The sequence below is a fragment of the Vulpes lagopus genome, chromosome 2 (genome assembly GCF_018345385.1).
Source record: "Vulpes lagopus strain Blue_001 chromosome 2, ASM1834538v1, whole genome shotgun sequence".
Taxonomy (NCBI): Eukaryota; Metazoa; Chordata; class Mammalia; order Carnivora; family Canidae; genus Vulpes; species Vulpes lagopus.
This window is the reverse complement of record NC_054825.1, coordinates 13,408,659-13,423,149: the sequence shown is the minus strand read 5'-3', so window position 1 is coordinate 13,423,149 and position 14,491 is coordinate 13,408,659. Positions and strand designations below refer to the sequence as shown.

General features: G+C 40.9%; 1 protein-coding gene across 1 annotated transcript in view; it reads right to left on the bottom strand.

The window, feature by feature from the left end:
* The window catches only part of PDZD8 (PDZ domain containing 8), an 86,402-nt gene extending 72,561 nt beyond the window's left edge, over positions 1 to 13,841 (bottom strand). Inside the window, exon 1 of the mRNA XM_041742705.1 lies at positions 12,727 to 13,841. Within this exon, the coding sequence (XP_041598639.1) occupies positions 12,727 to 13,628 (902 nt within the window). The 5' untranslated portion in view covers positions 13,629 to 13,841. The remainder of the gene's footprint in view (positions 1 to 12,726) is intronic.
* Positions 13,842 to 14,491: the final 650 nt, after the last annotated feature.

Below are 14,491 nucleotides of genomic sequence, written 5' to 3'. Positions count from 1 at the left end.
ATTCTCATAACAATGGTATTGTAAGTCTTACTTAACAATGGTATTGTAAGTTTCTTACAATGGTATTGTAAGAAACTAAGGATGAGGAAGTTCAAGTGGTTTTCATAATCATATCTGCAACAAATCCACTCAAACCTATCCTCCTTACAACAAACACCAAGATGTAAATACTATAAATCAACTGAAAATAATGTATGCGTGTAACGTTCGCTAAAGCTGACTCAGAAAGAGAGGCAACAGGGGTACCTCCCTTCCATATGGTGAAAATAAACGAGATTAGATCAGCAGTTCTCAAATATTTTGTTCACAGGACCCCTACACGTTTCTAAAAATTAAGGAATCCAAAGACCCATTGTTTATGTGGTTTATAGATACATTTACCACATTAGAAATTAAAAATAACACTTTTAGGGGTGCCTTGGTGGCTTAATTGGTTAAGCATCTGCCTTTGGCTCATGATCCTGGGACTCATGATCCCAGAGCCCCATGTCAGGTTTTCTGCTCATCAGGGAGACTGCTTCTCTTTTCCCTTGCCCTCAACCCCCCGACCAACCGTCCCTTTCAATCCTCTCTCTCTCAAGTAAATAAATAAAATCTTTTTAAAAATAACACTTTTAAACACAAGAATATATAAAGCTCACAATCCATTAACTATCAGGGTGATGAGATGTCACCACACATCATGTAATTCCTAGAAAATACCACTGTAGACTTGTGAAAGAGTGAGACTGAAAAAGGCACATAGCATTTTGGTAGAATTATGAGAATGGTTAGAATGGTTTTGAAATGGTGGACTCCCGTAAGGGTGTTGGAGATCCAAAGTGGTCCCCAAACCACACTCTCAAAACCACTCGAGTAAGAAGGTTAAGAGCTATCATGGCAATTCTTAAATTCTAAGTTCTAACCCATTATCCTACTCTAAGTACACTGTTTCAGGGCACCTGGGTGACTCTGTAGGTCACCTGGCTTTGGCTCAGGTCATGATCCCAGGGTCTGGGGCTCCAGTCCTGAGTTGGGCTCTCTGCTCAGTGGGGAGTCTGCTTCTCCCTCTCTCTCCCTCTTGCTCATGCATTCTCAAATAAATATTTTTTTTAAAAAATAAGTAAACTGTTTCTCAGTGCTAGATTTAAAAAAAAAAATCTCAAAGGAAGAGCTGTTTTATTTATCCCCTCTTAGCACTAATTCTCTTTACAGTATATAGTGCCCTGCACAAAGATGATACCAAACAATTATGGAGTAAACGATCTCTTAAGTCTATTATACTTAAGTCTAGTGGTTGGGGAAAGAGAAAACATCTTAAAGCAAAATTATCACTTCCCTACTATGGTAAAGACATAAGCAGTGAAGTATATAATACAGATGTCTGATATTAAGCCTGTTAGATGTATTCAAGACAAAACTCCATTCAAGACACAAAGGAACAGCAAATTTTCTGAACAAGAGAAATGAGGAGAAAGTCAATACTTTAAGATTATAACTGTCTAGCTTTCTCCTAATTTTTCCACCATCCAAATAAAAGTAGTAAAGTATATTCTGAAACATAAATGGCTTTAATATTATCTGTATCTCTGCTTCTCTTACCTAAAGTTGGAACTTATTAAATTTTTACTTATTATTTTTAAGATGATTTGTTCCTGCATATTTAAGAGAAGTCCTTACATGAGACCTCTGCAGAAATAACAGGTGAATAACAATGCTACCTCATAATTACATAATTCTTTTTTTGAAGAATTTTTAAAACCTTAGTTTTTATTTCACTCAGTTTTAAAAATAACAGGTTGCAGGATTTACCTAAAGATACATTAAATCAACAAATCAATAGTAATTCCAGAAGTAAAACAGAAATTCCCAGTCATCTAATCCTATTGTTTCAGGACAAAGAGGTGGAGTTACTTTCAAGAGAGAAACCTTAAGAGCACAGATTATCCCCAAGGCCCCAACAATTATTACCAGAGTCTGGTCTAATAAATGCTTGTTGACTGGGATGATTCTCAGAATAACAATTCCAAATCCTAAATCTAGAGCACTAAAAATTCCAAACATTTTGAATAATTTATTCAAATATTTTAAATAAACTATTTACTTAAAAAAAAAAAAGGCCTCTAATTTAGATAAATTGTATCTGTGGGCTTTATTACAGACTAAGACTCTCGGGAATTTTTTCCTTACACTTGACTAATTTCAAAACACCTGAACTAAATTCAATCTGTACTATCTACCACTCCAGTATTAGAAAACGAAGCACATGTTGTTTGCTACAAGCATTTAAATTCTTCCATGTCAAAAGTTTGCACTTTAGTCCCGTTTAAAACCCAAAGTTAAATGTTGAGAACTAATGACTTTCCAAATATTAAAACAGACCAGACATCACCTGTCCTAAATCTTACAGAATATTATAAAGAACAAAATGAGGTTTTCAATACATTATAAAAATGATTACCATACAGTGAAATTAGCTATAATAGAATAGTCTCTTACTTCAGCCACAGAACTTTTTTACTTGCTTGACCAAATAACTAAGGTAGCAGGGCTATACAATCAGCAACCACAATCATCCTTAGTAATGAGGAGTATAATCCAGTTTACATGAAAGACTATTGTGTGAAGAGGACAATAAGCATACAACAAACACTAGATGCGCTACTTAGTAGATATTGATGTCTAAATGAAATGGCTATATTTAAAAACAGAACATAGTTATTTTTTAAAATACAGATTTTTGTAGCCAGCTACAAAATACAAATGTGTCCTCATCATTATTAAAGATTTTACAGTAAAAAACAATAGTTGCTTATAATTGCAGATTATACAAGGTAGGATATGGGAGTGGATCCTATAAGAAACACTGTTTCTAAACATACAGAGGTCACAGATACCTGTTTAACTGGCATGTACCTTACCAATGAACCAAGTATACAGGTACTTAATACAAAGGAAAAAATCCAACCAAAACATTTTTACTGTGCTAATCATAGTATTCTTGTCTGATTGTTTTTTCAGTAAAATGGGGCTTAGAGTCAGGACCCTGAGATCAAGACCTGAGCTGAGATTCAGAGTCAGATGGGTTAACCAACTAAGCTACTCACCCGCCCCCACAGTATTCTTGTTTTTAAGTACACACCAACAAGAACTAATTATGCTGTGCAGTGGGACATTTTCTAGCTCTTTTCTCAAAGCTATGCAAACCAAAACACAGACATCTCAGTACTCCAACCACCATATCACCACCTCCATTCTCCCAAAAGTACGTGAAGAATTCATGAGCATAAATACCCAATGTGTAAAGAGAAATATATGTACTAAAGCGTTCTGCTGATTTCATGAAAATTGGTAATTATGCACCAGACCAGTGAAAATTAGTTTTACTGTTATTCTGTATCAGTCCAAGGAAAGGATCATCTACAGTTTCTCTATAGTGACCTTTTCTAAGAATGTGAAATTAAAAGCCACAGCTTCTGAAGTGTCAGAGAAGGTTGCAAACACATTTGCGTTTTGTTTTTATGGAAATGAGAGGAGAGCTGACCTTACCTCAGCACTGTGAACTGCTGGAGACTTCAATCAACACAATGTGTGTGTGTGTGTGTGTGTGTGTGTGTGTGTGTGTGTGTGTGTAAAGAGAGGAGGCAATCAATCTTTAATACTGATTTTATAATCAGAATTAGGTTACACAGCAGCAGACTGTATTTATAATAATGACCTCCACCATTAAAAAAAAGTTAATATATGTTCTTATTTACATCTGGTTATGAAATTCAAATACAGAGTTCTTTAGACTGAATTCAAAATTCCAGCACTTCAGTTACATAGCTGAGTTCACTTTGTGAAAATTTATCAAGCATACACTCAGGATTTGGGCAGTTTCTATTTACCAGGCCGACACACACAGAGACACACACGACACACACACAAATGCATACATATGCCAATAAGAAGTTTGTACCAAGAAAATGTTCTGGCATTTAAAGGACTAATGTGCTTTTTCATACAAAATAGTCAAAAGATGGTATTTCAGCAGGGATGTGAAAAATGATGGTGTGAGCTCTCTGGCTATCTGTGGGAAAAACATTCCTAAAGACTAGGAAAGTCCTAGTGATGGACGCATGGTTGGAGTGTGAGAAGAGCCAGGAGGTCCAAATAGACTAAGTGAAAGGAAGAGTTATAGAAGATAAGGTCAGAGCCAGAGACATGGTCAGAAGTGAAGTAAAGTGGTGAAGGAGTTAGATCCATACGTACAGCCTAGAGGGACAGCCATGCTATACTTACAAACCAATTTGCAGGGTCACATTTATAAACTCTCCCATTTTATTGTTAAGGAAAAAGGGAGGGGAAGATAGATGGGAGAGGAAGAAAAGGGAAGAGAGGAACCTCCCCAGAATGCAAGAGGTTTGAATATGTGTCTGAGTATAGTTAGGTATACACTTCAAACTTAACACTGGATACATTGGGGGATGAAATTAAAAGGGAGAGGAGTACATTTTCAACTTGTGTTCCTAAATACTATCTGAGCATTTGCAAAAGTTATGGCTAACAAAAAACAACAACAACAACAACAACAACAAACCTGAAGAAACATCAGAAAAAAACGCCACTAAGATCTACAAAGATATAGGTAGCAGGATGTTCATGGCATCATTATTTATATTAGAAAAATGAAAAAAATCAATAAGGAATTGCTTATAGTAATTCTGATCAATGTAATTCTAAGAACCTATTAAAACAAATGAAGTAGGTATATTTAGGAAAGCTGAGGTATAACTTAAAAAGAAAAAAGCAAAATGGTAAGAGTGGGGTGATTCTGTTTTTATTAATTAATAATAAATTAGAATACATTTAGGAAAAAGTATGGAAGAATAGTCCCCAAATTTAACCATTTTAGGATATTGCAGGAGGTTTTTCACTTTGATATTTCATATTTTCTGTCTGAATTTTTATAATGAGCTTATCATTCCTTTGAAAAGGGAAACAAGTTTAATGTGTCACCTAGCGAAGGTCTGACATATCTCGAATATAATGTCTGACAGATGTAGGATAATCAATAAATGTGTATATTCAATTAGTTACTAAAGGGAAGTTACGTGTTTATTCAGTAGATACGACATGTGATTTTTAATGTCTATAATTGGATAGATATTACTTCTATTTCCATTTTACAGATATGGAAATTGAGACTAGGGAAGATAAGGCCTCTTGTTCAAGGGCTCTCGTTTGAGAGAGTGCTGAAGTCAGGTACGTATTACCCCAAAGCTCTATCGACAGGAAAAGATAATTTAAGTACTTCTCTAGAGCCTCAACCCAACAGAATAAAATAATTCCAATAAGTAGTGACAGTCTCTACTTAGCACCTGCAGTTCTACTCAATCTGAAGATAAATAATTAACAACTATTCCTCCATTTTTCCTTGGTGGAAGTATAGTAAGTATGTGGTTTTACGTAAGTCTTAGCAATTTGGCAAGACACATTTTCAAACCAAACTTTTGTAAACCTTCTACTAATAACTAGGTGGTTGTTTATGACTTTCTAGTGAAGTTATGATGTGCTCCAATGCCATGCCAAAAGTGTCGGCAGGTCCTATGACTCTAGAAAGGGAACAAAAGGATTTAATAGCACTTGTTTCCTGGTGACAGTGTTCTAAGAAAATGGAGAATCTGATAGGAAGGAATGTTAGGTCAATATTTAACTTCTAAACATGGTATTGAGTGGTAGAAACTCTAACTTTAAATTTCAGATATTCTTTTTTTTTTTTTTAAATTTCAGATATTCTTACTGAACAAGTGATTCAAAAAGCCTCACTCTGCTATCGGCAATCTTACTAAGAGGGAAAAGAAGAGAGAGGCTGGTTACACTGCCTTGGATACAGATTTTTGAAATACCTGAGCCATATAAGTCCTATATACCTTCTAAGGCGGCCAACAAAATTATTAAAGTGCTTAATAATTAACCACTTTAATTTTAGTTATACTTATGGCAACAAAGTTGTATCCCTCAGTCTTGCTTACTGCTCAACCTGGAGTCTAAGCATCCTAGACAGGTTTTGATGGGACCATAAATTTCATGAAAATTTGTTTATGCATTTTTCTGCAGAGAGCCAAAGTTCTCATTAGCTTTCCAAAAATCAAAAAAGATGAAACCCTCAAAAAAAAGGCTTAAAGATACCTTTCAACATGCATGTACATCTGCTCTGTTTTTGTAGGCATTTAAGCATAGTTTTTGTCTTGTTTTTTAGGGGTTTTTGTTTAAACGTTTAGAGCAATTTTTTAAATAAAGAACCATATAGTAAATATTTTAGAATCTGTGGGTGTATATGATCTGTCTCATATTCTTCTTCTTCAAGCAACTTTAAATGTAAAGTTTAAAAACGTAAAAACCATTTTTAACTCAAGGGCCAAACACCAGCTTGTTTTAGAGTAACAGCTGGTTTAGCCCTCTACAGAAATAACACAGCATGAGTTTTGGGAATCCAGACTCTTTTTTTGAGAAAGTCAGTAGCTCCCTCTAAGTCTGAAGTTTCCACATCTGTAAAAATGAGACATTAAACTCTCCCACACAGTAGTTTTAACTACTGAGGCAGCAAGTGTTTAGAACTTCCCACACAATGCCTGGCATATAGTTAGCAAACTGATTTTATTATCCTTGCCTTTGCCTCATATGATAGATTAGTAATATTTATAAATCAATATTAAGTGTTCGATCAGCAGGTATGCTACTCCTATACAATCTACTTTATAATGATCTGCTTCAGCTATTGGCAGGAACTAACTGGAGTTTTCCTGGACAGCTAGCATACATGCATGTTAGTCATGTTACAGTCTTCTTCCTCATAATTGCTTCTTTCCATTTAATGTAGGAGTCAAATTTCTAGAGTGAAGATTTAATTTATCAATATATTATTTTCCATCTAACGTGTTATAAAGCCCAAATCACAATAATTCAAAAAATCTTAAGAAAATCCAACTTGCAAAAAGTAAAACCAGCATTAATGGCTGTATACTTCGTTGAACCAAGGACCTAAGGTCACAAAATATAATACAACACAAAGTCATCAGCAGAGATAATGATCTATCCTCTTCCTATTCCTCACAAAATGGAAGGTCTCAATATATCCAAGATGTCATTATAATGAGATTCAATTGTTCTGTTTTCTCCAGAAAGATGAACTACTCTTTCTCTCCCGAAGACTAATCATTTTTACCTTTTACAATACTCACCACAGCACTAGGTATGGTAGTCTTTAGGAAACTGTTACTGAAAATAAGTATTTAAAAAATGATTTTATTTATCTAAGACAATGATCTTTCAATTCTATTTCTATATTCACCTGAAGAGCAGGAAAAGCGAAAGCACAACAAATAAAAAATTAGCTATTACTACATCATTACTCCAGAATAGCTACAATGATACAATAATGTCCTTATCCATACTCTCCCAAAGTATCGAAGATTCTATTTCCTACCATCCTTAGTAAGTAAAACTATGACTCCTACAAATACTAGGGAATTTCTCAAGCTACCGTAATTAGTATTATCCAGCCCGAGACACCTTTTAAAAGTTGTCCATATAAAGTATATGAAAGAGTAAGTGAATAAATACATGACACTTTACAAATCATTTTGTCAGCTTTCAGTAAATTTACTTTGAAAGTTTTTAAGGCATGATTACTCAAACCATCTTTATCAGGTGCCTGGGTGGTGCAGACAGTTAAGCATCCAACTCTTGGTTTTGACTCAGGTCATGATCTCAGGTTCACAAGACCAAGCCCTGCGTTAGGCTTGCACTCACTGCTGGGTCTGCTTGAGATTCTGTGCTCCCCAATCCCTCCCACCCGCGTACTCCCTCTTTAAATCTTTAAAAAAACATTTTTACCCTGAATAGTCAGTAAAATGAAAAAGCTGTAATTAACGGGAAGAGTAAATGTTTTTCTTCTCCTCTCAGAAGACAAAGAAAAAATAATTCAATTACAAACCACATTATAGAGTAAGAGGCTTTCCAGACCAAGTCTAAAATTTATGGTATACTTAGAGAAGATACAGGTAAATAAAAATATGCCAAAAAGCTCTACTTAAGTAAATGCTGCGTAGTTCTTGCCTTTGGTGGAACAGTGGTCCTCCCTGATCTCTAGTCAGTAGGAATATGTGAAAAATTTTCCACAAATGTATATAGCAGAATTCTTTTCAGGAGTAAAAGGACAGAACAGTTATTACAAAAATAGTCCTATTCAGAAGCTACTTCATGTTATTTGTAGATCAGAGAAGTATATGCTTATAGTTAATGACCCACTTCACACTCAAGCAAAAACCCACCACACTCCAGTGAAAAGCAGCTACTATGTACTTACTATCATTGTACTGCAGAGAATGGAAAGTGTCTCAAGGGATTTTTAAAAAAATTCTGGTAGAATGATTTTTTTAATTCAACATTATGACATCTTTTACAAAATAAAATTGGTCAATGAAAGTCCCTTGAAAGATAATAATGTTTAAAGAAGGATAGTAATTATCACCCTTTACTATCCAGCTATTAACTCTCCCCATTTTCACTGATTAGCAACAGTATTACTCCTTGTTTAGGAAGGATCTCAAATTCATATGATGACAGGCCAGACAAGGACCATTAGCAAGTAGGGGGACTATAATCTATGCATAAGAACTTCCTGCAGCTGCTACCAGATCCATCTCTCCATCCTGTTATTGCTGTGAGAAATGCAGGCCTGGTGCAACAAGATCTTCCAATGTTTCCTAAGAGAAGTCAGAAATCCAAATTATGCAAAATCTTCCATTTTTAAATATCGGCAATTAAAAAAAAATACCGTGAGGCTGAATAAAAAGTACCTACAAACAGAATTTGGCCTTTCAGTATGTAACCACTGCTAAAATACAACAGTAATAGTCTAGGAAAAGAAGCCAGTAAGAATCTCAAGTATTTAACTTTCAAATTCTAAACTCCCCAGATTATTACTCAGATTTCATGTTGAAGATGGATTCTCCATGTAGTCAAAAATCTTAGTGGTAATCTTTCTCTCCTGAAGACTAATTTTGGGGTTAATTAAAAAAAAATACTTGGCACTCCGCCCCCCCCCCCAAATACTAGAACTTTAATTAACTATTTTATTCTTTTTTTAAGATTTTATTATTTGACAGAGAGAGAGAGAGAAAGAGATGGAGAACAAGCAGGGGAAGCTGTAGGCAGAGGGAGAGGGAAAAGCAGACTCCCCATTGAGCAGGAAACCTAATGCAGGGCTGGATCCCAGGGTCCTGGGATCATAACCTGAGCCTAAGGCAGACATTTAATGGACTGAGCTACTCATTAAAGGTGTCCCTTTAATTTACTGTTTTAAGGCATACATTTTAGGAAAAATATTCAAAACATTTGAGGGAGATGAACTTAGAATTAATATTAGTAAAACTAGAATATGTAAAAAACATATACATATTATAACTCATTTTTTGAAAATATTATGTTTTATAAACTGTGTTAATTGGGTAAAATGAAGTGTTAATAAGGGCAATCCTTAGAAAGCAACCACATGAACTTCAAATCTCTAGATTGAGAGACATCAGGAACTGGCATTCCTGACAAGCCACCTTCACTTTAGCAACATGAAATGGAAAAACAAATAAAGGGTGGGAGAAGTGACAACAATGTTAATTGGCAAGGTATTTCTGTTATATAATAATTAAAGAGCCAAAGGATCCTAAGACTCAATACAATTTTCTTTACTGCTTTAGCTCTAAGTAGATTAGATGGCTAAAAAGGATAAACTAGCAGACCTTCTATTTGGAAACAAAATCTGCTGGATTAAAAAAGAAATACAATGTGGGGCAGCACCCAAAGACTTCACCTTTAAAGGACCCACTCTCAAATTTTTCAATTTAAGAAAAAAAAATCTTTAGTTAAACACTTTTCTCAGAGTTCTCAGTTGATTTTTGTAACGATATCGCCATATATATGTCATATTGATAGCATACTTAAACAAAAAAAAAAACTTTAAGAATAAGGTGACAGAGTTGAAGAAAAAAAGGCAGCTCTGGCTTTATCAGGGCTGGATTTCACTACATAACAGTTGTGTGGGGATCCCTGGGTGGCTCAGCGGTTTAGCGCCTGCCTTTGGACCAGGGCGCGATCCTGGAGTCCCACATCGGCTCCTGGCATGGAGCCTGCTTCTCCCTCCTCCTGTGTTTCTGCCTCTCTCTCTCTCTCTCTCTCTCTCTCTCTCTGTCTATCATAAATAAATAAATAAATCTTTAAAAAAAACAGTTGTGTGACTTTAAGCAAGTTTTTTAACTACTACTCCCTCATCTATATAAAAGGGTAAACACTAGGTACTCTAATTCTCACCATGAGAATCGTGATACATCTTAAATATATTTTACTTCATTCTTTTCACTGAAATCTGAATCTGCTCAACAACATCAGTAGTTTAAAATATTCTGGCATGAGAGCTACATAGACAAGAGAACTCAACACTTCTGGAGCTGCCTGTTTCATCCTCACATTTCTATTATTTCTTTTACAAAACTACAATCAGCTGCCTACTTACTTCAACTCTCCATCAATCACGTTCTAGCTAAATCATATTAAGTACTGCTAATTCAGTTCTCATTAAACTTTAAGATCTACAATGTTTGAGGCTGTTCAGTATTGAAGCACCAACCCTCAAACAAGGATAAGCACATAACCCATGTACAACAAACATTTGCAGACTGAGTGATAAGTTCTGTTAGTATTTACTGATTGACCACTGAAATGCCTTCTAATATAAAGAGTACAAATAAAAATGTGTACATTTCTGGAGGCGATCACTTAATGTGTAAAGTTTAAAATTTGAATTATCATACATAATCAAACACGTGCTTTGTTTAAAAAAATCCCTTCGGATATAGTGGATGAGAGCAATTTTGCTGTACTTTAAACAGTGATGCTATTCAATGATACGGATGATAAAGGTCCTTCAAAGCAATAAAAGCTACTAATGCCGCCATTACTGCTATTCATAATTTCCTTCAGATTCAACTGAATTCCAAGTCTACATTAAAAAACAAAAAACTGTCAAAATGATATCCAACCTCATTGCCACTAGCTATTCTGCAAGCAACCCCCAGATAATAACTTAGTCAAATTTTATTATCTGAAAGTTACTCCGAAAACATAAGAATCGAAGTTGAGATAGAATACCAAAATCTGTAACTTTTTCTCATTACTTTCTTAGCAACACACTGCTATAAATAAACATGTCATTGGTTAAACACTAGCATTTAGTCACTTTCATTCCAAAACTTAAAGAGTAGATTTCATAAAGTATGTTCTACTTCACAGAATAGGAAATCAAACACAGTGAACAACAAACGGTTCACCACCCTCTGCAAATCTATGGAAACATACCCATTATGAAGTAAATTTCTCCTGCCACCCAACAGTTTAAAGCTGTCACTCTATGCTATTCCCTTAAATAAAACATAATTAGTAAGGCAATATCTGCCACATACACAAGTCAATAATCCAACAACACCCAAACAAAGTATCTCTGGATTACCTGGATTACTGGTTCGCTGGACACTTTGGTAGAAAATTAGTGATCTAGAAATATGCAACTCAAAGGCACTGGTAAGGCAAATACCAGACTGACACCGTTTTATAAGGAAGGACAAAATCCAAGAGTCAAACATTTTAATGAACAGAAATTTAGAGGACAGAAAGTGACATTAAACAAATCAGCTAATTATAGCCATGTGTGACCCTTTCCACTCCAACAAGTCAGGCCTAAGTAGATGAAGCCCCCCATCCCTACAAAACTTCCTTTTGCCTTCCATTTCTTCTATGGCATTAGAAAACAAAAAAACCCTCGTCCATTAATCAAAAAAAAAGTATACTACACAAAATTAAGCCACCACATACAGGAGAGCTTTGAAAGGTTAAAATCACTCCCTATCATTAAAATCCCATCTGCAGGATGATCTCAGGTACTGCGTGAGAAACTTAGAGCCACAGTTGACACAGGAGGAGCAAAGTCTAGGTCTGGGCTACAGAACCTACCCCAAAGGAAGACATGACCTTAACACAAAATCTACAGAGAACTACAGTATGTATAGGCTCCCAACGGGCTTCCAATGTGCCGTGGGAGTGTATTTATTCCTCTACAACACATATTACACTTCTGCCCTTAAAGTTGCCAAAGCGCCATTGCAAAAGTGGCCGGCAGTTGCAAAACAGACCAGCCTCGGGCTGTCGGCACGCTTCTTTCTCATGCCTTGTGCTTCCTGTCCAGGAACAATTTCCCAACGTGGTCAAGGTGATGCTGCAAAACTGCCCTCCATGCAGCAAGCGCGTAGGGGAACAGTTGCTCACCGTTCCCCGAAGCCTACACCTGGGGGATCAGGGAGGGTGACCGACTGCCCTGTCATTTTCAACATGCTGCTCCTAGCCACGATGGCAGCACCTTGCGTGCCCACCAACACGCGAGGAGGCTTCTGGCTCACGCCGATGCCCTCTGGAAGCAGAGACGTGTGTGCACTTCCTGCCTTCCTCCAGGGTGCTGTCCAGCCAAGGGTTGGGGAGGGAGAAGCAGGGGCTGGAAAAGCAGGGGCTGGGAAGGAGCCTCTGCCCTTCCCATTCCACGCAGGCAGCAGCGTCCCGCCCAGGCCCGGATTCCCCGCAGCTTAGGCCCCCGCGCCTGCGGGGGGATCTTCCCCACACTCCCCCCAACACACACACCCCCACCTCCCTCCTTCTCACCTGATCTTGTAACTCGGGAGAGTGTGCTTGCGCTTGATGATTTTCTTGAGCTGGTTGACGATGATGGAGGTGAGCTGGGGCATAGGCCGCCCTTCGAACTGGGAGCGCACCTCGAAGTCGATCAGCGGGTCCTCCACGAAGGAGAAGAACCAGTGGGTGAAGGGCACGCGAGTGAAGACGAAGCGCAGCCTGCCCACCACCCGGGACAGCTTGACGAACAGGTAGGCGGACTTGCCGAAGACCAAGTCCACGTCGATGGCCAGGTGGAAGCCCCCGCTGTACTCCACCTCCGCCTCGAAGGCCAGCTCCTCGGGGGAGGTGGCGGGCAGCGTCTCCCCCTCGGGGCCGTCCGACTCCCCGCCGGCCGAGGGCGCCACGGGCCGGAGGAGCCGTATGGTCTTGATGAAGGGCACGGTCTCGCCCAGGAACACGTCCCGCAGGCTCAGCCCCTCCAGCAGGCGCCCGGCCGTCTTGGTCTGCAGCAGCTCCTCGAACTCCACCTTGATCTTCTTGGTGACCCAGCGGCGGGCCAGCGCGGTGTCCCGCAGCTCCCGGAACAGGAACAGGATGGTGGCGTTGAGGAAGTAGCAGGTCTCCCGCGTCGGCGGGGCGGGGGTCTCGGGGCCCGGGGCCGGGGCCGGGGCCGGGGCCGCGCCGCCGTCGGGGGCCCCGCCGGAGGGCTCCTCAGCCCCGCCGCCGCCGCCGCCGCCGCCGCCGCCATAAAGGTACTCCCTCAGGGCCAGGCCCGGCACCGGCTTGATGTAGCGGAAGCCGTCGCCCGCGCGGGCCGCCTCGTCCGGCGGCGGCTCGGGCTGCCTGCGGTACAGCAGCAGGAACTGGGTGAGGAGCGTGAGGAAGGAGCCCAGCACGGCCGACGCCAGAATCATGAGCAGCAGCCCCATCCCGGCGCCGCCTCCGCCCGGGCCGCCCGCGCCGCGGCTCCCGCGCCCACAGCGCCGCGCTCTTCACGTCGCCGCCCCCGCTGCCTCCATCTTGAGGACATCGGGCGGCGGGGTCGGGGCGAGCGGCTCCCTGGGCCTCGTCCGGCGGCTCCGGCAGGCGCGGTGCGGCGGCGCCAGAGCCTGCGGCGGCCCGCGCGGCTCCTCAGACGCTCCCGGAGGCGGCTGCTGTGGCGGCGGCGGCCGCGGCGGCGGCGGCGGCGCGGAGGGGGCGGGGCGGCACTCCCTCCGGCCCGCGGTCATTGGACGAGCGCCGTGTGACGTCAGGGGCGTGCTCGCTCCCGACGGCGTCGCCTGGCAGCCGGCGCCCGGGCGCGCGCACGCGGGTCCCTCTTCACCTCCCGGGCGCCCTTCCAGCCCCGCCCCCCTCGCCAACATTCCATTCCCGCGTGGTCCACGTGGCTGTCACTTCTGGAGCCGCGGGCGCGATCCGGGGAGATAACTGGGGCCACCGGTGCGGCGTAAGCAGGCCGGGCGGAGGTGGCGTGGCGCGTTCTTGATCCCGGTCCTCCCGTTACCCTCTGATGCGCCCAGCCCCCCCTCCCCCTTTGGCCGCGGTCCCTGCCTGTTACCTCTGCTGCAGTGTGCTGCTTCCACTTGCGCCCCTGACACCCGGGCTGGCGCGGCTTTCCCTGCGGGGGCAGCGCCGCAGAGGATCCGAGCTGGCCGTTCCGAGACTTCCCAAGCCCGGGAACAAGACAGGGCTGAACTGCCTCAGTCACCGCCGTCGCTGACCGTCAATCCAACCAGCAGACGCTCTGCGTCTGCGAAGGGTGGGCCTGGGAAGGAGGGACGGAGAGAAACGC